We start from the raw sequence: 22,642 nt of genomic DNA on the forward strand, positions 1-22,642 counted from the left end.
CCTGTTGATTTTCTTGTTCCCTGCTCTCTCTCTCTCTCTCTCTCTCTCTCTCTCTCTCTCTCTCTCTCTCTCTCTCTCTCTCTTTCGCTCTTTCAAACACACACACACTAACACATATTTTATTATTTAAACTCACTTTTAGGCAACTTCGTACCAGGTTACTTTGTCTTCCAAGTGGTTTAATTCCTGGATTTTTGAGAGTAAGAATGTACCAGCACTCACTTTCCTTAAATAGGGATTTATCACACCATAAAAACCTCTCCTTACAACGAACTCCACTTCCAGTCTCTCTGCTGTGGTGCTCTGAGCCAGTCAGAAGAACCTCTTAACAGAATTGTGATACCTCACCGTAATGTACCCAGCTCACAGAACCTTATCTTGCAAAGGATGTACTTTAGATTGTAACTGAAAACTGGCAAGTTTGCCCTGCCTTTGGCATCACTCCGAACATTGGAAATGTTAGAACATGGTGCTTTTAGGCCGAGACATTACACAATCCCCAGAGTGCAGAACTGCCATGTTCCCACTACTGCTATTTTAGGGACAGAAGGGCAGAAGGAAATCAGGTTCCATAACAAAGTATGTGTATTTGGGTGGCAGGAAGGGGAGGGGAAGAGAGGGATGAATACCTGAAAGACATCATTCAATTTAGGCACCTTCCAACCTGGAAATGATGGGAAAAACACTGAAAGGACTTTTTCAAATCTGTCTTACTTGCTAGTAGAACACCTAAGAACTGATTGAAACACCACTCATCAGGGCTGTAAAAGTCACATTTTTTGGTCTCTGTAATGAATCCCTTTTGTCTAGTGTTTGGGACCCTAGGTTCAGAGGAAGGCGAGGTCTTGATCCTAACCTGGAAGTCAGAATTCTCTGGATTAAATGTTTTAAGAGAAGGTTCCTTTCCCTTTTTTGAGTCTCATTTCTACAGCAGTTTTTTTCCCAGAAGGTAAGTGCAAAATCTATTCATTCTTGATAAATATTTAAAGGATCGTGAAAAGGTAAATTCCTTGCAACACACTGACACCGTGCAAATATAAATAAATGGATACACAAATGTATGCCCTTTGGCCTCCAGGGTAGACTGGGGCAAGTGATGGGAAGACACCGTCACTGATTAAGGTATGCAAACAAGATCGACCTCTCACCACCTCATTCCCTCCTTCTGTCAGGCAGCCAACACACATTTACTCAGTACCCACTATGCCCCAAGTATCTGGGTGGGTGCTGGGGCACTAAGTACCCTTGCACTGCTTCTAGAGGACAGCCCTCTTTCTGTTTTTCTCTCCCTTGACATTTGAAAAACTACAGAGAAAGATGCAGATTAACCTTGATAAACTAATTCAAAGCAGACATTAACCGTTCCAACAGAAACAAAGCAGGCCTGAGGTGGGTGCCAGAGAGGAGGTGTGGGGAAACCTGGTTGTGCCACCATTTAAGCTGGTCACTTGGACGCCCTGAGCTTCGGTTTTTCCATATATAGAATGAGGTTTTGAATAAATTACCCCCAAAACACCTTTCAGCCTTAACCTTCTACTTTCCCAAGATTCTAAGGAAATACTGTGTACCCTAAGGAAGCAGCCATCTCACACACGCACGCATGCGCACGCGCGCACACACACACACACACACACACACACACACACACACACACACACACACACCTCAGCCTCTTGCCCCTGATTATATGTTTTAAATTCTCGGGTAATCCCAGGTATGCCAGTTCTCAGAGAAAATTTTCTTTCATTTTAGGCCGGATCTGTTCATGTACTCCTTTCGCACTGAGTACTGCAGAGTACTTTTACCCAGCCTGGGAACAGGGCTTTGTAAAGGCAGATGTCATTTACAGATGTCAGCTCTCCTTTCTGTCGGGGACACTGGTAAGTAGCTGGAGAGGACACCACCAGCTCCCTGATGGTGAAGCGCCTAAAATGCAGGGGAAACGCTGTGCTCTTCTGGCAAGATGTCTTAGGGTTATGCCGGGGCTTCTGCCGCCGCACCCCGACGCTCCGCTTTTCCAACACCAGCCGCAAGGCTGCCCCTGCCCATTGCGGCTCCACGGCCACCCCGGGTGCGTGTCCCGAGCCGGCAAGCTGAGACCCCTTCCCAGGAGCGCCGAAACCTACGCAGGAGAGCGCTGCCCTCTAGCGACCAAAATGTGAGAGCGTGGCCCGAGCTTCCGGGGAGCCCCGCGGCTGCTGGTCCCCGCTAAGGTTGAAGTGGCGGCCTGTCCTTTGCAGACAGCGCTTATGTCTGGGAAAGCCCTGAGACCCTTTCTGTATGTACAGGCTCTGGTACTGTTTGCGGAGAGAGAGATACATAAATGTATGATAGGTAGATATAGACAAAAAGTAGATGGATGACAGATGATCAGAAACATATTTTTAGGGCTTGCTACTTGGTAGGCACAAAGCTAAATGTGTTCGTCCATTATTTTCATTTGCGTCTGTCCGGAACTCTTAAATGGCCCTATTGTCCCCATGGGGAAACTGAGTCCTTAAGACACGTAAATAACTTCCCACTTGGCAATCTTCCACGAAACTAGAAAATAGCCGAGCGTGTCCCAATCGACAGCCCTCGCCTCCACCGTTGGTTCTCGGGCCCTCCCTGCCTAGAAGATGTCCATGCCCCGGGTACCGCGTCCCTCACAGCGCGATCGCCACTACAGTGCTGGCGCGCTGACGTCACACCTGCCCCGGCACCCCCTCTTACTCTTCAAACAGACACCCTGGACAGTGCGCTTGAGGCAGCAGGACCCCCACTTGGAAGCCTGCCAGGGGAGCTGGGTAAAGACGGGTCCCCTCCCGCAGTGGCGGAACGGTGCGCAGTTTCCGGGGGAACACTGTTCCAGAAGCTGAGGTTTTACTGCGTCCACGCTTGGCAAGGGGTCTCACTAACCCGCACGGGGGAAAGCTCAGTCCCGAGATTTTAAGATTCCCGTAAAGTTTCAATGATTCATTTATTTAACCATTAACTGAGCGCCTCTTCCGTGCCTATGATGTCAGACTCTGCAGCAAGGAACTCAGAGTCTAGTGCGGGGACAGACGGGTGGATAACGGACACATTCGGGACGGCTGCGCTTGGTGCCCACTGAAACCGCGAGGGGGCCCCAGGGGGAGGCGGAGTAGAGGCACGTTCAACAGCTCCGAGGGTCTCCAGCACATTCCGGAAATCTAAATCAGTCCATCTGCCCCTCCTAACGCCCCCACTTTGACTCTCTCCTTCGAGCCCGCACCCCCAGGGAGTGTCATTTCAGTGACCCTACCCGGGGTGGGGGGAGGAAAGGGGACTTGATCTCATCCCTGTCTCTCCCCAAATATACCAACTGCCTTGGTTTGTCACCCGGACGTGAGGAGAGCCACCAAGGGCTCTCCCCCGCCCACCCCGCCCCCAGAGCCTGGAGAGGCGCGTGCCCCCGCCGGGACAGACCCCTCCCGCGATGGCGTCGGCGGGGCTGGCGTAGGGCCTGCGTCAGCTGCAGCCTGCCGGCGATTGGGGCGCGCTCGCCTCCTTTGGTTTGGGGATAATTATAAAGTGACTCCAGCAGCCACCAGCCCCGGGACAGCAAGGCGAGGTGAGGCAGGCGCTCTGAGCCCTGCAGTCCAGCCCCGCGGCCCCGCAGCGACTCCAACAACCGCGACGGTGAGGCGGGCGCCTGCCCGCACCCCCGGCCCTTCCTAGCCGCTTCGCCCCGGATGCCCCCAGCCCGTTACACCTGCCTTCTTCTCCTCTTCCTTCTAGAGTCGTGCCTGGGACCCGGTTTCTCCCACCAGCCTGAGCCATCCGAACAGCGTCAACGTGAGTGAACTTGCCCGAGCTTGCATTAGCTGCGTGCGTTTGGGGCCGTCGGCCTGCTCTGTTCTGCGTCTCATTGCGTGGGGTTCCCCAACTTTCTTCCGGCCCCTGTTTGTGACCTGGGTCAATGTCGCGTCTCCCCAGACTCCCGCTTTTGCGCATTTGGTCTTATCTGTTCCCTCCAGAGTCCTGCTGGGGCAGCGGACGTCCAGAAAGAGCCCAGTGTCCCGGGCAGACCCGGGCTCGGGACGACAGTGCCAACCTGGGAACTGCGAGGCGATCTGAGCTGTCCCCGGGCCTCTTGAAAGGGCATCTGCGGGGCGGGTGTGGGGCCAGAAAGAAGCATCCGCAGCAGCTCTTGCTCTTGCTCCACAAACCCCAAGCTGGGACTGTCCCAGCGAGGGTCCCTCTGAGGGACCCGTTTTGCGCCCGAGCAGGCTCGGAGTTCGCGCCCCTCTGTCCCTGCAGCCCATGGCGCGGTTCCTGAGACTCTTCACCTGGCTGCTGGCGCTCGGCCCCGGGCTCCTGGCGTCAGTGCGGGCGGAATGCAGCCAGGACTGCGCGACGTGCAGCTACCGCTTGACGCGCCCGACCGACATCAACCCGCTGGTGAGTGTTAGCACGGTGAGTGAGCCAGTAGCGGCCACCGTGCCGCGCGTCTCCTGGTCTCTAGAGACCCAGGTCTCCCGAAGGTTCCCCCAACGCTGACCCAGGACCCGCTCTAGCACTCAGTTTCGGGGACCCGCGACTATCTAAAGACCGGTAAGGGTGGCGATGTCTGCACACAAATCAAGTTTATTTTAACCCCAGGGATGCGGGAGCCCCGAGAGGTGTCCTCGTCAGCACCTCGGAGAGCACTGGGGCATCGCCTCACCTGTCCCAAGGAAGATGCTCAGTCACCCCAACTCCTAATATATCCCGCTGAGGGCCCCTTTCACACACAACCATCCTCCCATCCTTCCCGAATAATGTCATTTCTTATTAATAACATTTCGTCTCCGTTCTTCGGATTTCATTTCTCTAACCCTTTTGACCTCAGGTCCCTCAAGCCCTTATCCTCACCAGTGGATAGGGAAGAGCTAAGGGATGAGGGAGGGATAAAGGGGAGAAAAAGATCAGCAACTGTCTCACAGGCAAGTAACGCTGGAATTCAACTTCCGTCTTGTCTTGAAAGTACTTTTGTAAAACCCACTAAGATGACAGCGTAATTCAGCTATGAAAAACGCACATGAGAGGTGGCCGGGGTCCAAAGAGGTCCAACAATGCAAAGATAAACTACATACACCACAGGGCCTTAGGAAAAAAATGTGAAAGCTGAGGACAAAAGAACTTTTATTCCAATAAGAATCCATGTGCTCTTGAATCACCAGGTGCTCTGCTGAACCAGAATTTTGAACGTAGGACCCAGGAAGCTTCATTTGAGCTAGTGCGCCAGGGGTTCCTTTGCACTCTTCTCAATTTGTTAAAATTCTGTGATGACTTCAACAACTCAGGGGAGAGTAATGTATTCATTCAAGGAGTTAAGCTCCTCCCTTGAGCCTTTGAAGAAATTTTGTTATGTAGATGCATAAAATTGGGACAAAAATTAAGCAAAATGCCACAAAATCCGAGGCATATATTTCAGGTTAAATATTCATTTCATTGGAATTACCTGATTCATTTCATTTGATATGTTCATGTGCTAACATGGCCTTAAAGAGAAAAATATATATTTAAACTAGGAGCAAAATGTTGCATCTTAAATAGATGTAACAATCCCCTTCATCTATCTTTTTTTTCTTTCTAATTTGTTTTTTGTTTAACTGATTTGTTTTGTATGGGGGCTGACATTTAGGGTTGTTATTTTCTCTGTGACAAAAGGCTTTGTTCATGACTACGTTGTTAGAATGACAGCAGTTCTGGAATTTTAGCTTGGATGCAAAAAAGACATATGAGAAATGAAGTTACCTAACCAAAACTATGTAGTAAAATCGAAGTGACAAATACTTATTGAGCTTCTACCTTGTGAAAGACACTGTGCTTGGTTCTGTGACAGATCCAAGATAAGCAGGCATGCCATGACTAATGTCCAAATACAATTTACCATCTAATATGACCTTGACCATAGAACGCAGAGTGTGATAAATGCCACACAGAAAATGCATAGACATATATAACAGCATATAAATTAATATCACTTCTTTAGTATGAGTGTGTTATTCTGATTATTTCTCATTTGTTTTTGAAGCAATTCCAACATTAAAAAACATTTTGGTAATAGTGTAAAAGATATTCAACATTAATTTTTGGAAAAGAGATTATTTAAATTATATTTTAGAATGGAAATATTGACACCTGAATGTTTTAAGTTTTTAATGATGTTTGATTTCTTAATCAGATATCAAGAATAAAATGGGATTACTTTAAATAGATCATCTTTAGATTTTTATATATACATATATTTAATTTTTCTTAGACACAAAGCTTAAATAATCACTAAAAGCTGGTTAAATAAGTACCCTAAAGAATTTTGTTGCACTAATAGAATGCTTTCTTTCATTGTGAAAATAATATGTGTGTATTTTCTATCAATTAATATACCAATATATTCTTAAATACCAGGGAAAGGTATGTTTTTTCTAAATCAAGAGTGGGTAAACAAGCCCCTGACATAATCAGAAATACCCTATGGATTTTATAAATATTCATGTAATGTTAGTACTCCTTTTATCATACCAAAGTGATCTGTTGAATAGAAGAGACTCTTAACAAGTTATTAGAATATACAGACTAAATCTTACAATGATTAAAATTTAATTATTATATAATAAAAAGGAAGAAATTGTATACAGATCATTCCTATTTTGTCAAATAATATGATATCCATTGGAAAAGTATTTTTCTGTACACTTGTAACTAAATGTTAAGAAAAGAAACATGAATAATCTAAACATTTGCATATATATAATTTCATATTGGACCTCAGAATTACAAATATTTAGTTCAAGATGATTAAATCTGTTTTAATCACTCAAGGGGGAAGCAAAACATCTCTACTTTCACCAAATCAGTGTCATAATCCAAATAATTCATAGATTTAAACTGATTTTTTAGAAAGTCTTTCTTTTCAAATTTATTTTAAATTGGCTGTTTTTCTTTAAAGATGGAAAATGTTTGCAGGAATATCGCATACCATTCCAGGTAAAATATAAGCGCAAGAAAGTAAATAAGCCTTATATTATTACTATTGACTTTATCTGCTAGACAAGAAGACAAAAGAAATTTGGGGATAATGTCTCTAATTAGGTAAAAAGAAATTTCTCTCCCTTTTGGTTAGAAAAAGCTCAAACAAAATAAAATCAACAGTGGAAAATTATCCAGTGAATTAGATTATGCAAGCAGCAAATCTAGGTTAAAATCGGGCAGAAAAAAATATTTTACAATATTGAAATGGCATGATAGATATGTGTTAAAATTCAAATTTAAAAAATCTAATTTGTTTCCATTAATTCTGCACAATTTCCCCTTTCAATTTTATTTTGATTTGACGGCTCAGGATAACATAGTTGTCAGAAGAAAATGGAAAGTATTATATGGGGGTTTCCATATCAAAGCAAATATACTGTGGTCCACACAAATTTGTTTACTTAATAAAATCAGAAAAGCCTGTTTATGTACGTAAATTGAATTCTTTTCCCCAGGCTTGCACCCTGGAATGTGAAGGGAAACTGCCTTCTCTCAAAACCTGGGAGACCTGCAAAGAGCTCCTTCAGTTGTCCAACCTGGAGCTTCCTCAAGACGGCGCCAGCGCCCTCCGAGAGCGCAGCAAACAGGAGGAGAGCCATGTGCTGGCCAAGAAGTATGGGGGCTTCATGAAAAGGTATGGAGGCTTCATGAAGAAAATGGATGAGCTTTATCCTCTGGAGCCGGAAGAAGAGGCAAATGGAGGTGAAATCCTTGCCAAGAGATACGGGGGTTTCATGAAGAAGGGCGTAGAGGAGGATGACGCCCTGGGCAATTCCTCAGACCTGCTGAAAGAGCTGCTGGCAACAGGGGACAACCGAGAGAGTAGCCACTACCAGGAGGGCAGTGATGATGAAGAAGTGAGCAAGAGATACGGGGGCTTTATGAGAAGCTTCAAGAGAAGCCCCCAACTGGAAGACGAGGTCAAAGAGCTGCAGAAGCGATACGGAGGATTCATGAGAAGAGTAGGTCGCCCAGAGTGGTGGATGGACTACCAGAAAAGGTACGGGGGCTTCCTGAAGCGCTTCGCTGATTCTCTGCCCTCCGACGAAGAAGGTGAAAGTTACTCAAAAGAAATTCCCCAAATGGAGAAGAGATATGGAGGATTTATGAGGTTTTAATACCTTTTCCCTTGAGTGACCCCAGCCCCAGCAAGCCTCCCTCTATCCCCAGTGAGAGACTGCCTCCTTGATTTTGTTATATTGTCATGTGTTGCTTGCACTGTATAGCTGACTTTATTGTTGGGATAACTAACTACACAACCTGAAAGTTCTCATTTCAGGTTCTGTATGCTTTTGAGAGTCTTTAAGCTGAGTATTGATTTATTGCAGCTGTCTTGTTTTCATGCTAAAACGGTTTCTGTCACCTTGTCCTTTATTTTTGACAAAATATCAATAAATGCTTACTTGTATATGAATATAATAAACCCCTTACCCTAACTGCATGACATTCTTGCAAGTCTGTTCTTCTCCCAGGCCCTCATTCACATTTGTGTTTCCACAGTAAATCCTAAACTCAGGCACAGTGAAACCATCTGCTTTTGACAGAATCATCACTAGCCTCCTCCTCCAACAGCTGTAGCTGCAAAAACAGCTTTCATTTCATTCCTTACACATGAAATCTTAGAGGAGTAAACACACTAGAGCAAAATAAAATGTATTCCCACTCTCATTTCTGGAAATCAGATACATGAAGAAAGCCAAAGCTTAATAAACAGGGTATGCCCTTATATATAAGAAAATCCTCATTTACATCCAGATGTGTATGTCTCTTTTCTTCAGCAAATACTTCTAAAAGTACTTTAGAAGTTAATAAGAAATTAAAGATAATTTAGACCAATTTTACAAATGAAGGTGAAGCCCAGAAAGGTTAAGTAGTTGGTCCAAGGTTGTCCAGCAGTTGAAGGACAGTAAAAAGACTTAAGAGCCTGAACTTCTTGCTCCCAAGCAATGTCCTTCCCACTCCAGTTCCTTCTCTCTCATTCATGTCACTACCAAGAACTGGGAAAATATATTGGGACTATATATTGTTCATGATTGTCCACACCTATACCACACCACAGTGTATTCTCCAATACCTGATAAATGAATAGATGAATGAAGAAAGAAATGAATGAAGAAATTTGGTGACCAGGTCACTATAAAGGTATTATGGATGTTTTATAAGGCAAATTCTCACCACACAGGAACTTATGAATATTTCATATGAATTAAATTGGGACAACATTCTGGTACAAAAAAATGTAACTTTTTTTTTTCTAATTGAAAATAACTGCAGCTAAACTCCTATCCACTAAGTCCTCTTCTTTGTGTTCTTTCCCAAAAAATTAGGGTTTAGCAGTTCAGGAAAACAGAGAAAGAGTCTCTGAACTGTAGTCCAGAAATGCAAGCCCACATGCTCCATTCTGATGAGGCATCTCCACTATCTTGGGCAGTTTAACCCTCTGATGCCAGCCCTGCCAGCGCTCTCAGGACTCCACCTGAGGCCATGCCCTAGAAAAAGGCCCATTTCCTAATCAGTGCAAGGGCTCACAGAGCCCCGACATCATCCATCTTCCTGATCCTTAGCAAACTTTTTCTTCCAGGCCGGAGCCCTCCTCCTTTTGAACTAGAGACGTAAGTAATGTAGCTGTTTGAAGCAGACTGGGAAGAAAGTGATCACCAGCAGCTGGCCTTTGGAAATCTGTGTCAGGAGCATGAGAAGCGATGGGGCTGGAACACGTTGGAGATATGAGGTCTCTATTCAGCCTTAGCCAGTTGTTTCCCTTGGATATGCCAGCCTCATATTGCCAGACTTTTCCAAAGAAACCTGAAAGCTAGATTTTCATAATAATATCCTAAGTTTTTAGTTTTGGCCATTACATTTAAAACAGTGTTATGGATGACAAAGGTAAAAGGGATTAAGAAGTACAAATTGCCAATTATAAAAATAATCGAACTATGCATGGTACGAGATGGGTACTAGATTGGGGTGATCACTTTGTCATGGATATAAATGTGTAACCACTATGCTGTACACCTGAAACTAAGAATATTGTATGTCAACTGTAATCTAAAAAATAATTTAATTGAAAAATAAATAAAATGCTAAAAATAAAACAGTATGGACCAAATAAAACCCATCTACAGGTCAGATTTGAGAGACATGGGGCTAGCCTTTAGAGAAAAGTCACAAGATTCTCTACCCTAAAACAAAGGATTCCCAAATGTTGGAAACGGGAATCCGGCCTACACCCTAGGGACAGTAAGAATAAGATGCTCTTGTCCCTCTCTGATGAGATAATAATGAAATTACTGCCATCATACAATATGTGTACATACATATCTCATATAATATGTTTGAGAAAATAACAACTTCACAATCAAATGAACACATTTTTATTTTTTTTTATTGTTAGTTTCAGGTGTACAGAACAATGCAATAGTTACCCTTTTCACCCTCACCAGGTAACAACCCCCCTCCCCCCATCTATTGCTCTCCCACCCCCGATATCATGCTTATCTATTACAATTCCATTGAATCCGTTCCCGCACTCTACTCCATGTCCCGAGGTTATATGTATATATAATTATAGNTAATTATAGTTGACATACAGTATTATTCAACATCAGTTTCAGAAATACAATGCGGTGGTCAGGCCTCTACATCAACTATGAAGTGGACTCCCCAAAAGGACATTGGTCCATCAGGCCCCCTAAGAAATACTTACAACATTATTGATTATATTCCTCGGACTGTCTTTTTCTATCGAATACATTATTTTTCAAATCAAGAACAGTCCTTTACAAAAGAGCCCTTTCTTGTCTATTTTGGGTTAGCTGTTTAGAAACGTTTAAAACACTCGGAGTGGTTAACAGACAATTGTCTGTCCTTCTGTTTCACCACATGTCACCTCCACTAAGGGCCAAGCCATGCTCCCGGTGGGACAGTGTTACTCATTCTTGTATTTCCTTACCCTCCCAATCCCTAGTGGAGAATCTAGAACCTTGTGGATGTGCCACAAATGTTTAGGGAGGGAAGGAACAGAGCACAGGGACAGGGATACAGGAAAGGAGGGAAAGAAAAGGGGGAAAGGAAGATTGGACAAGGTGGCTCCTTCTTGTTAGGTGATTATGAGGTTGCTTGCTCCTGCTGGAAACACCAAATGAAGCGAAATGGTCTGCGCCAGGCTGACTTTAACAGTAAGCATCAGCAGTTGTCCACAAAATGTGACTGGACGGGGGCTGTATAAGTTTTCCTGTGTCCTCAAATATCTTCCATGTTGTCCATCCTTCTGTCTGAAATTCCATCATTAGAATTTTTGCACCGTTAACCCTAAAGGCTTTGTCAAGAATTCCCTATTTTAATTCTAAGGGGCATTTGCCTAAGTGTCACCTGGGATGCTATTTCAAATGCAGGTAGCTGGGCTCTGACTGTGGTACTCAGTGTGTGCTCAGCACAAGTGTTCTGGCTTCCGTAAACACGGAAGGATTAAAACTAGCCTGGAACTAAGATTTAGGGTTAGATGTACTGGAGTCAAAACCACTGCTGATTCGAGTCTCCAGAAAAACTCTGTGTATGCTGATTGCAATATAGATCCACCTAACTGCAGAGGGCGCTGCTGCTCCATTCTGGACCTTTTCCGAGTAAGTGGGCTCCCTCCTCACCTCCGTTCCACTGACTTAGGCCTTCCCTATTCCACCTCCAAGCCCCGAGTTCTGCCCTGGGTTCCTTCTGAGAGTTCATAGCTGTGAACTCTGTGTGTGTAAACCCTGGGGCCAGGCTGCCTGGTTTAAATCCCAGCTAGCAGTGTGATCTGAAGCTCTCCTCACCACTTGCCTCATCTGTGCCTCATTAGGTGGTTGTAATGACTAACGTGTTAACATATACAGAGCGCTTGAGCGTGGGCTAGTGTACAGTCAGCACTTACAGGGTTGGCTATAGCTATTGCTCAGTGCCCAGTTCTTACACACGCGGTCCTGACCTATCCCCACCCACCCTGCCTCACCCCGGGCCTCTCAGGGACCAGGTACTATCTCAACTTGAGTGTCTCAGGAACCAGGTGTTACATCACCCTGGGTCTTTCAAGGTTGAGATCCTGTCTGTGAGCTTCAGTCCTCATCAGAGTCTGAGAAGACCCAAGGGGAGAGTTTCCTCTTCTGCTGATGGTGTTCTGTGAGGCAAAAACTATTTGCAGTTTCCCCTTAATACTCATCTTCACTTTCTGTCTTCTACTATAAACATGTAAAACCCATGTAATGAAAAAGTCATTCAAAAAAAACGACATGAAGAGTCTAAGCCTCGAGCTACAAAGGTTTCTTCTTAGAAGGTGGAGGAGGGGCATACAACTTTGAGTGCTGTGAATATTTATAGGGTTTTTTTCTTGAAATGCACATACGCACCCTACATGAAACCATTCATTCATTCAACAAATAATGGAGCCAGCTACATGAGAATCTGGTGGAAAAGCATTCCAGACGGAGGGAACAATGAGTGCAGTGCCCCAAAATGGGAACATGTGGATAACTGGAGGAACAAAACTTATGAGGCCTTGTGTAGGCATAGAAAGGGCTTTGGGATTTAGTCTAACTGTGACAGAAAATGATTCGCGGTTGAGAGAAGGTCAGTGACAAGACAGACTGATGTGTGTAAACCTCAGTGCCTGCCATATAGAACACGTTTCCTCACTCATTCTCCTGAGAGAAGATTGTATTAAGTATCAGTCATCATTTTACATCCTTCAACATCCTGGTTTACCTGGAAATAAAAAAGTTGTATAAAACGCTCATGTTTTATCATAAAAATGCAATGAATAAATTCTCTTTATCAATTCCTACAACAAAAATGAGCATTTACAGTGCTCATGCATTGCTTAGAAAATGAAGAAAAGAAAAAAAATCAACAACAAAAAATCCATGCAATAATTATATTATTGACCTGGAACATGTGTCTCTGCAGAGAGAGGAGTATAAAAAATCACATCAGCAGAGGCAATAGCTTAAACATACCCAGCCATGACATGTGTTTATACTTTTTTTCTTACCTTTTTTTTTATCAAGTAAAACATATCTACAGAGAAGTTCACACATTGTAAGTGTATATCTCACTGAATTGCTAAAACAAACATACCCATGAACCATCATCAGACAAGAAAGAGAACATCACCAGCACCCACTCATGCCCCCTCCAAATAACTAGCTCTCCCTCCGCCCCAAAGGTAACCACCCTTCTGAATTTTATCACCATAAATTAATTCACCTATTTTTAAATTTTCTATCAAAAGAAAACATACTTTTTTTTCTAACTATGTAGTTCAGCATTATATTTATGAGATTCATCCATGCTGTTGCATATAGCTGTGGTCTATTCTCTCACTTTTTTAAAAGATTTTATTGGGGAATTGGGCAAGGGGAACAGTGTTGGAGAGTTGGGGAAGGGAAACAGCCAAGTTGTTGTCCTTTAATCTTAGCTGTGGAGGGCGCAGCTAGCTCAGCTCCAAGTCCAGTCGCCATCCTGCTGCCATTGGCAACTTGCAGCTGCTCAGCTCAAGGTGCTGCGGTGAATCTTAGTTCCGGGTGGGCGTAGCCCACCATCCCATGCGGGAGTTGAATTGGCAACCTTGTTGTTTGGAGCATGTGCTCTCACCAGCTGAGCCATTCTACCACCTGTTGGCAGCTCAGTGACAGCTCAGCTCGGGTGCAGCTCACTGGCCCATATGGGAATCAAACCAGCGACCCTGTTGCTCAGAGCTCACACTCTTAACCAACTGAGCCACTCATCCAGCCCTGGTCTATTCTTTTTATTGCCATACAGTATCCCATTGTATGAAAATACTGTAAGTTTCATGCTCTTATTGATGGAGGCTCAGTTGTTTCCAGTTTGGGGCTACTGGAAATACTTTATAAGCATCCTTGACCATGTGTCTTATGACATGCGATGCATTTCTCTTGAGTATATAACTAGATTTGCCAGATCATAGGGTATGCACATGTTAAACTGTAGTTTATAATGTCAAACAGCTTTTAAAGGGTTTGCACTAATCCGGACTCCTAACCACAGTGTATGCTCCACCAATACTTTGGATTGTCCGTCTTTTTAAATTGTAACCATTCTGTTTTAAATTGTGTTTCCCTAATTACTAATGAGCTCACGCATCGTTTACCATTTGGGTATCCTTAGTTATTCTTTTGCTGTGCAAATGTATTTTTCAAGTTATAGATCTGAACTATCTTCTGCTCTGTAGTGAATAGCCTTAAACCATGAAATAAATGCATGAGTTTGTGGGGTTTGTTTTTTTTTAAACTATAAAATACCTTCAGGAGTCACTTTGTATCCCGCTATTGCGATCTGTACAAACCCATCCCTGACCCTGCCCATAGGCTCACTCCATGGCATTGCTGGCCAAATACTGGATCCTCTTTATATCGTTCCTGCCATGTTCTTTTATGTTCAGAACACCCAGGTCAAGCGTTTAGTAGAGCAACCCTACCTAACTGCGTGCCTTTCAGTCTCCTGGGTCTCCCTGTAGGCTTCCTGGGATTACTACAAGTGAAAGGACCCCTAGGACCATCCTCAGCAAGGCGAGGGGGACAAACCATTTCTAACGAGATTCACAGGCTTCGAGTTGTTTCATGGAACTACTTCATCCCAGGCCTTGCAGACAGGCACCATCTTCCCTCAGCCAACAGGCACTCACCTCTCACCTAACCCCTAAGGGAATGAGGCCTCTGGTTGCTCTCTTCCCTAGAAAACACTCGAAAACTGGAGGGCATCTGGCATATCCTCTGCTGGCTGTCAATTTGCCTGCTTCATTTTTGTATCAATCTAGAAAAAAAAATTGGAAAGGAAAGGGGGTTGCAGACATGAATAAAAGAGCAAACCTTCCAGAATTCCTCCTCCAGTTTATCAATAAAATACAGCAGGACTTGAATAATATTGTTTTGTTCAATGTCATTTCATTGTAACATTGATGAGATGCCTTAGGAATTTAACTCTGTATATATCAATTAGCCTATGGTAAAACTGGTTTCATTATACATTGTTTCACTTGAAATCTCAGAATCTAACAACATTAAGTGAGGACTTACTGTAGAAGGCTAGATCTTCTACAGATATAAAAAGGGCTAAGAAAAGAAAGGTCATGAGGAAGTCATACAATCTGAAATCAGCATTGAGGTGATAAGAGACTAAGCTTTTGTTAAAGAATTGGATGGAAGGGCGGGAGCTTAGCTGAATTTGAAATGGGCAGTAGATTTACCCAGTAAGTCATTTTTATTTCCTTTTCATGACTCAAATTATTCATTGAACAAATATTTATGGAGTATATACTGTAGGCCATGCACTATTCTAGGCCCAGGGGCTACAAAAAATGAAAGACCACCCAATTCTCTGCTTTCTTAAAACTTATAATGTGTAGGGTGAGACAATAAACAACAGAGAAAGGTAGTTTTTGATAGTTCTGAGTACTAAAGTACTTGTTCTTCATAAGAAAATTCAAACAAATGCAGAATTATACATTGTTAAAAGTGAAATTCCTCTTTCACCTCCCAAATTTCCACAGACGTAACCAGTATTAAAAGTTTGGTGTTTACCCTAAAATTTCTTTTTTCAATTAATGAATATACACACATGTATGCATGGACACACAGTTTTATTTTTATTGTTATAGCGAATAAAATAATTCTGCACATGTTATTCTGCTACATTTTTTTTTTCACTTAATGTGTTTTGGTACTATTTCAACATCAAAATGAAAATCTGCCTGATGTTCTTTAACTACTGCATGTTATTGTGTAACTTTCTGCTTTGCTTTTTTTTTTTTAGCAACTCCAATAGCAACTCATTTTTTCACGCTATAGACAATGTTGTAGTAAATATCTTTATAAATATATATGCACTATATAGCTTATAGTATATAAAAAATGTGTGTGCGGGCCGGCTGAGTGGCTCAGTTGGTTAAGAGCTCGCTAAAGAGTTTAAGCTCTGAGCAACAGCAGTTCGATGCCCAGCCTGAGCTGAGCTGCCGCTGAGCTGCCAAAAGGTGGCAGGATGGCTCAAAAAAAAAAAAAAAAAATATATATATATATATATATATATATATATATATATATATATATATATATATATATATGTGTGTGTGTGTGTGTGTGTGTGTGTGTGTACAAGTAGCCGTTGTTGTACACATTGTACTAAATAATCCTTTTTTCTGTATGAGATCTGACAATTAAGTTTGTGAACTTGCTACCATGAGCTTGCATTTGGCAGCACTGTACAAACAACTCAGTAAGGTTTCATAACTTTGGTATATCACAGGGGTCGGCAAACTGCAGCTTGTGAGCCACATGCGGCGCTTTGGGTGCGTTCCGTCTCAAAAGTTTGCTGACCCCTGGAGGAGCCAATCCTGTCCCTCGCAACAATTTAAAAATTATTCAAGAGCCATAGATATATTTTTACAAATAAGGAAAATTTAAAGTAATATTATAAGTGAAACTATGATAGTTTTATTTTCATTTTCAATTTTACTTTAAAGCCACATGTACGTACACAAAGAGCCGCAGGTGGCTTCAGAGCCACAGTTTGCTGACCCCTGGTCTATCATATCAGTGTCTCACAGCTGTGCTTGTGTCGACATGCGGTGATGTCTTACTGAGTGGCGTTCATTATTGTTGTTGCATGTGTTTGTGCGCAGTTGCGAGAATGTCTGAGCTTGAATTAGAGCAATGAATAAACATTAAATTTCTTGTTAAACTTGGCAAGAGTGGAAGTGAATCCAGGGACATGTTAGTCCAACTTTATAGGGATAATGCCATGAAGAAAATGTCAGTGTACAAATAAATGGATTAAATGTTTTTCTGAGGAGAGACAATGCGTCACTGATGAAGAGAGGTCAGGGCAGCCAGTAACAAACAGAACTGATGAAAACATTGCAAAAATTCATTAAATCATGAATCAAAATTGTCACCTGACTGTGAGAAGCATAGCAGACCAAGTAAATATCGAGAGAAAACAGTTAGGGAAATCTTAACTGAAAATCTTGGCACGAGAAAAAGGTGTGTGCAAAAATGGTCCCGAATGAGCTCACTGATGAACAAAAGCAAAGGAGAGTCGAAGTTTGCCAAGACCTTTTGGAGAGGCAAGATGATATTTTGGGCCATGTTATCACTGGTGATGAAACATGAGTGTACCAATACAATCCTGAAACAAAGCATCAAGATGCACAATGGAAGTCAGCCAATTCTCCACCACCAAAAAGGTTCCATCAGTCCAAATCAAGAGTTTTCACTTGATTTTCATGATGCTGCTAGCCTTTTTTTGATATCTGAAGGATTATTCATTATGAGTTCATACCAACTGGACAGTTACCTAAGTTTACCATTTGGAAGTGCTGAAAATGCTACATGAAAAAGTTAGACGACCTGAGCTTTTCGCCAATAATTCATGGCTCTTGCATCACAACAATGCATCAGCTCACTGAGGGAGTTTTTAGCCAATAAACAAATAACTGCATTGGAACACCCTCCCTACTCACCTGATCTGGCCTCCAATGACTTCTTTCTTTACCCGAAGATAAAGGAAATATTAAAAGGAAGACATTTTGATGACATTCAGGACATCAAGAGTAATATGACAACAGCTCTGATGGCCGTTCCAAAATTGCTTTGAAGGGTAGACTAGGTGCTGACATTGGTGCATAGCTTCCCAAGGGAATTACTTCGAAGGTAAGCATAGTGGTGTTCAGCAATGAGGTATGTAGCATGAGCTCTAGGATGAGTTCATGAACTTATTGTCCGACCTCAGACATTGAATTATGTATTGGGTTGTTGGAGAAGTCATGATGCATTTTTGCAACAAAAAGCATAGAAATAATACATCATGACTTTTCCGACAACCCAATAATTATTGTTGTCAAGCAGAGCACTGCACAATCCTAGGGGAGGACTCTAAACACTTCTGCCCACTGCATCTTGGTATCATTCACAAGGAAAACACAACCCAGTGAAGCACTAGATGGAAAAATGGCTTACTTACATAAAGAAGAGACAGAGCAATATCAGCTTCAATAGTGGGCACCAGCCCCCATGGCCAACAGGTCTCTCTCCAAGGCCAACACAGGACAATTTACCTACCTACACCTCTGTCATGTGGCAATGGAAGGAACCCTGTCTCCTCTCCTTGGAGGACAGATATAGCAGTGGGTTTAGCCAGGTCTCATATCACACACACCACACTTTAAGCAAAGACAAAAGAGCACTCACTAAGCATGAAACTCAAGAGATATTCCCACACAAGGTAGTAAACCCAGCATAAGCCCAGCACAGGCTGTGTGGACTCTTCATCTCTTGATATGGAAATGCTCCAGGTTCAAAGCCCATTCTTATGCAGCTGAGTGGGGGCTCAAAAGATAGCTCATGCGACTGCCTTTCCTATCAGTAATGTACATGGCAACTATTCCATAGGATTAACTCCTAAAAGTGGAATTACTAGGTCAAAGGATATGCATATTTAAAATTTTATGGTCATTGCCACATAGCTTTTAAAAATACCATACTGGGGCCGGCCGAGTGGCGCATTAGTTAAGAGCTGGCTTGGGATGCCAGCTTTGTGCAGCAGGGCCCTGGTTCAGGTCCCACATGAGGGCCAGTGACACTAACCTCTACAGCTAAGATGGTGAACAACAGCTCAACCTGGAGCTGGGATGCCGTGAGTCACCGGCACAGCGTAGGCTGCAGCCCCTGCTGCAGTGGGCTGCCATAAGTTACCGTGTGTGGCCAGCAGCCAGTGTGAGCTGCCAAGAGCAACTGTGAGTGGCCGTCCAGAGGTTGGCGACTGATTTGTCTCACCCAGGAAGTGCGCAATGATAATACCAACATGGGCCAGTGAAGCAACGTCCTCCACAACTAGACTGAAGAACAAAAGTACAGCAACTTGTCTGTTCCTCTTCCCCAGATTCCCCAGCACTGTTTCCCTCCCCCAATTCCCCAATAAAAAAATCTTTAAAAAAATAAATAAATAAAATAAGTAAGTAAATAAAAAATACCATAACAATTTACATTCCCATCTACAATATATATATATGATGTGTTTAGTTGTTTGTCTTTTTCTTATTAATTCATAGGTAACCTCTTAACACATTGTACTAAATAATCCTTTCTTCTGTATATGTTGAGTTACATAATTAAAAAGTTGAAGTTTTTCATCATTGTGTATTTAAGTTATAAATGTAATGCCTCAAACTACAAGTCTCTTGAAAAAGCCTTGCAATTAAACTTTCTTAAAACTCTAGAAATCACATAATTGTGTTCTATGTGGCAAGCTATTCAAAATAGGAAACAAGTCTAAATGTCTCCTGGCAGTAGCTTTAATGTTAAATCATCCTTTGTACAATAAAGTACAAAAAATATGGAAGCATTTGAGAGTTGGAATATATCACATGGAAATTCTTTTGTGCACAAATAATTTCACAAAACAAGCTGTCAACCACTAATCCATGCATTCAATTATTGACCCAAACAGCTTTCCAGAACTGTAACTGGTCTAGTAACGGCTGCCATGGCTAACAGACTCCATAGAGCCTTTGAATTGAAGAATACTGAGCCCTATAAAGAGGGCCAGGAGAAATGGTTTGATATGATCTAAGATCTCTAAATTGAAGCCTGCAATCCTCCTTGAAGCAGCATAGGAAGACTTGTCTAGCTGAGCATTTTCTCACTGTGAAAGTCTTCAAATAAAACAAAAATTAAGTTTTATAGGACTAGACCCTTTCTATACAGGGTCTTAGAAGATAGTCTAGCAAATAAAAAAAAAACTTTATAGAATTTTATCAGAATTTAAAAACCTCTAAAACAAAACATTTCACGTCAGATCAATCAAGCATTATAAGTCAATTGTACTAGAAAGCTAGTTGCTGATTTATCCTATTATGATGACTTCCAAGCGTCCACTTCCACATTCCTTCTTGCTTATATTATACTCTTCCCTGCTTAAATTCCCCAGGCTGACTAGTCGGTTTCTTTCATTATAACTTTCGTAAAACACTCTTTTTTGTTTAATTGTTTGAATTCTTCCCTTCACAGCCCTTTTTTCATTTTATAATTGTTTTGTTAATTTGTGTGATTGATTTATGTCTCAAGTAGGAAAGTAGAAACTGTTTTGCTTTCCATAGGCATTCAAAAAATATCACCATGAGTCCATGCTTCCATCTAAACTCATAGCAAAGATAAGTATGTTTTTTAAATTTAAAAGACACACAGTGGTTGTAGATTTTTTTTTACTTGCATTTCCTGCTTTTTTTCATGCTTGTTTTTGCACTCATACAACCACTTTATAAGACGCACCCAGTTTTTAGACCCCAAATTTTTCAAAAAAGGGTGCGTCTTATACATGGGAAAATACGAAAAAGATGAACCTATGTGCAACTTAGAATCAGAATAGAAACATACCGCACTAAGTAGGAGCTGAAATGGCGGTCTCCTGGGCTCTGAATATAGATTCTGGTGGAGGCAATCTCCTACTTTTTTACTTCATGATAACTGGGACCAACTGGCAAGGTACAAGAGCCAAGACCATTATCTCACCCAATTATTGAAAAAGCTGGAAAAAAAAGTCAAGAATACTGACTAAAACTACTGATATCTTGGGGTGCTGGAGTTAGTAGGCACAGTAGAAGCACCAGGATCTGCTCAAAGCCACCAACCTGCTTAGCCACTAGATTTGCAGTATGATTGACTTCCTTATGGGGCTGTGGCTCCAAATCTCCAATGTAAAGTCTATTTCTGAACCAAAACTAGTTAAAAAGTAAGAATGAAGATAGAGAGAGAGAGAGAGAGAGAGAGAGAGAAACAAAGAAATAAATACTCCCATTTGATATGAAATAGCACTATAATATTCTAAAATGTACAAGGAAAATAAGAAAGCCAACAAATGCAACAATGATTTAACTTGCCATGAAATGAAAATATTAAGACCATTTGTAAAGAAAGTTTAAAACAACTATTTCAAGATTTTCAAAGAGATAAAGCTAGGTCATCTATTTCTATGGTCATCCATAGAAACGGGAACAAAAAATTATAAAATTAAAATGTGTTAGCATTAAATGAGGTATATCATTGTTGGAAGGGAAAGCAAATTAAACAGGATAAATTCTAGACTAGACAAAGTCCAAAACTGCATTAGCAAATAGAAAATTAATAATGAGGAATTCACCCACAACAAAACAAAGATTTTTTTTAATTGAAAAATAAGTTAAGTGACAAGAATAAATTGAATGGCTTCGATAAGTATCTTTTTGAAATTCTAAAAGATGAGACTACAAAGAATGACAGGGAGAAAAATAGTAGCCCTTCACACCCACTAGAATAGCTATAATAAAAATAGTGGCAATAACAAGTCTTCTCAAGAATGTGGAAAGCTGGGATCCTCATACATTGCTGGAAAACAGTTTGGCCATTCTTCAAAAAGTTAAACATATAATTACCATATGGCCCAGCATTTCTACTCCTAGGTATATACACAAAAGAATTGAAAACATGACTGCACAAAAACTTGTACACAAGTGTTCATAGCAGTATTGTTCATAATAGCCATAAAGGGGAAACAACCTAAATATCCATCAGCTGATGAATTTATAAATAAAAATGTGGTATATCCATACAGTGGAATATCATTCAACCATGAAAAGGAATGAAATAGAGGTACGTGCTGCAACATGGATGAACCTTGAAAACATCAGGCTAAGTGAAAGAAGCAAGACACAAAAGGTCACATAGTGTGTAATTCCATTTATATTAAATATCCAGAATAAATAAATCCATAGAGACAGAAAGAAGATTAGTATTTGCCAGGGGCTGGGGGAGAAGGTGAATAGGGAGTGACTGCTAAAGGTTCTGAGGGTTTTTTTTGGAGTGATAAGAATATTCTGGAATTAGATAATGCTGATGTTTGCACAACTTGACAACATACTAAAAATGATTAAATTGTACACTTTTTAAAAGTGACATTCATACCATGTCAATTATATCTCAATAAAGCTATTATTTAAAAATCCAATGGCTGCAAATTCAATGGGATTGAAGAAAGACTTTAATCCAAAGATAGACAACATAAAGAGGGTGCCAAGCAGTTCACATAAAAGTAAATCCATAGCTAGCTACACCATAATAAAACATAAAACATCATCGGCAAAATGAAATCTAAAAAAAAATCTTTGCAAGATAAAAAACACAGTACCTACAAAGGAATAGCAGACAAGCTGAAGGTTTTATATCAGACATAATATATGCTAAAACATATTGGAAAATAACTTTTAAAAACTAAGGGCAGGGCCGCCCAAGTGGCGGTGTTGGTTAAGAGTTGGCTTGGGACACCAGCTCTGGGCACCAGGGCCCTGGTTGGGATCCCACATGAGGGCCAGTGACGCTGCACCCTCTACAGCTAAGATGGTGAACAAGAGCTCGACCTGGAGCTGGGCTGCCATGAGTCACCGGCGACAGCGTGGGCTGCAGTGGAGCTGCTATGGGCTGCCGTGAGCTACCATGAGTGGCTGGCAGCCCGTGTGAGCTGCCGTGAGCCACCATTAGTGTCCAGGACGCCAGCAAGCGACTGCTTCACCCGGGAAGAGCACAATGATAATACCAACATGGGCCAGTGA

The 22,642-nt window shown here is 42.0% G+C and overlaps 1 protein-coding gene across 5 annotated transcripts; it reads left to right on the forward strand.

Moving 5' to 3' along the window:
* Nucleotides 1-3,456: 3,456 nt before the first annotated feature.
* PENK (proenkephalin) lies at nucleotides 3,457-8,461 on the forward strand. Of its 5 annotated transcripts, none has more exons than XM_019664525.1 (4): nucleotides 3,457-3,642; nucleotides 3,742-3,798; nucleotides 4,233-4,419; nucleotides 7,476-8,461. In XM_019664525.1, the coding sequence occupies exons 3-4, from the start codon at nucleotides 4,267-4,269 to the stop codon at nucleotides 8,136-8,138; spliced, it is 816 nt and encodes a 271-aa protein (XP_019520070.1). In that variant the 5' UTR covers nucleotides 3,457-3,642; nucleotides 3,742-3,798; nucleotides 4,233-4,266; the 3' UTR covers nucleotides 8,139-8,461. The 5 variants fall into 5 exon arrangements, with proteins under 5 accessions (XP_019520070.1, XP_019520072.1, XP_019520069.1 ...); XM_019664527.1 differs by having other exon boundaries at nucleotides 3,457-3,574; XM_019664524.1 differs by having other exon boundaries at nucleotides 3,460-3,642; nucleotides 4,264-4,419.
* The last annotated feature ends 14,181 nt before the right edge of the window (nucleotides 8,462-22,642 follow it).

Source organism: Hipposideros armiger, unplaced genomic scaffold (genome assembly GCF_001890085.2).
Source record: "Hipposideros armiger isolate ML-2016 unplaced genomic scaffold, ASM189008v1 scaffold_425, whole genome shotgun sequence".
Classification (NCBI taxonomy): domain Eukaryota; kingdom Metazoa; phylum Chordata; class Mammalia; order Chiroptera; family Hipposideridae; genus Hipposideros; species Hipposideros armiger.

What these genes read in the sequence shown, in the direction of transcription:
- PENK (XM_019664525.1), top strand. Translation starts at nt 4,267, where the DNA reads ATGGCGCGGTTCCTGAGACTCTTCACCTGGCTGCTGGCGCTCGGCCCC. An exon ending in CGCTGGTGAGTGTTAGCACG is followed by an intron (nt 4,420 to 7,475) that starts GTGAGTGAGCCA and finishes TCTTTTCCCCAG; the next exon opens with GCTTGCACCCTGGAATGTGA.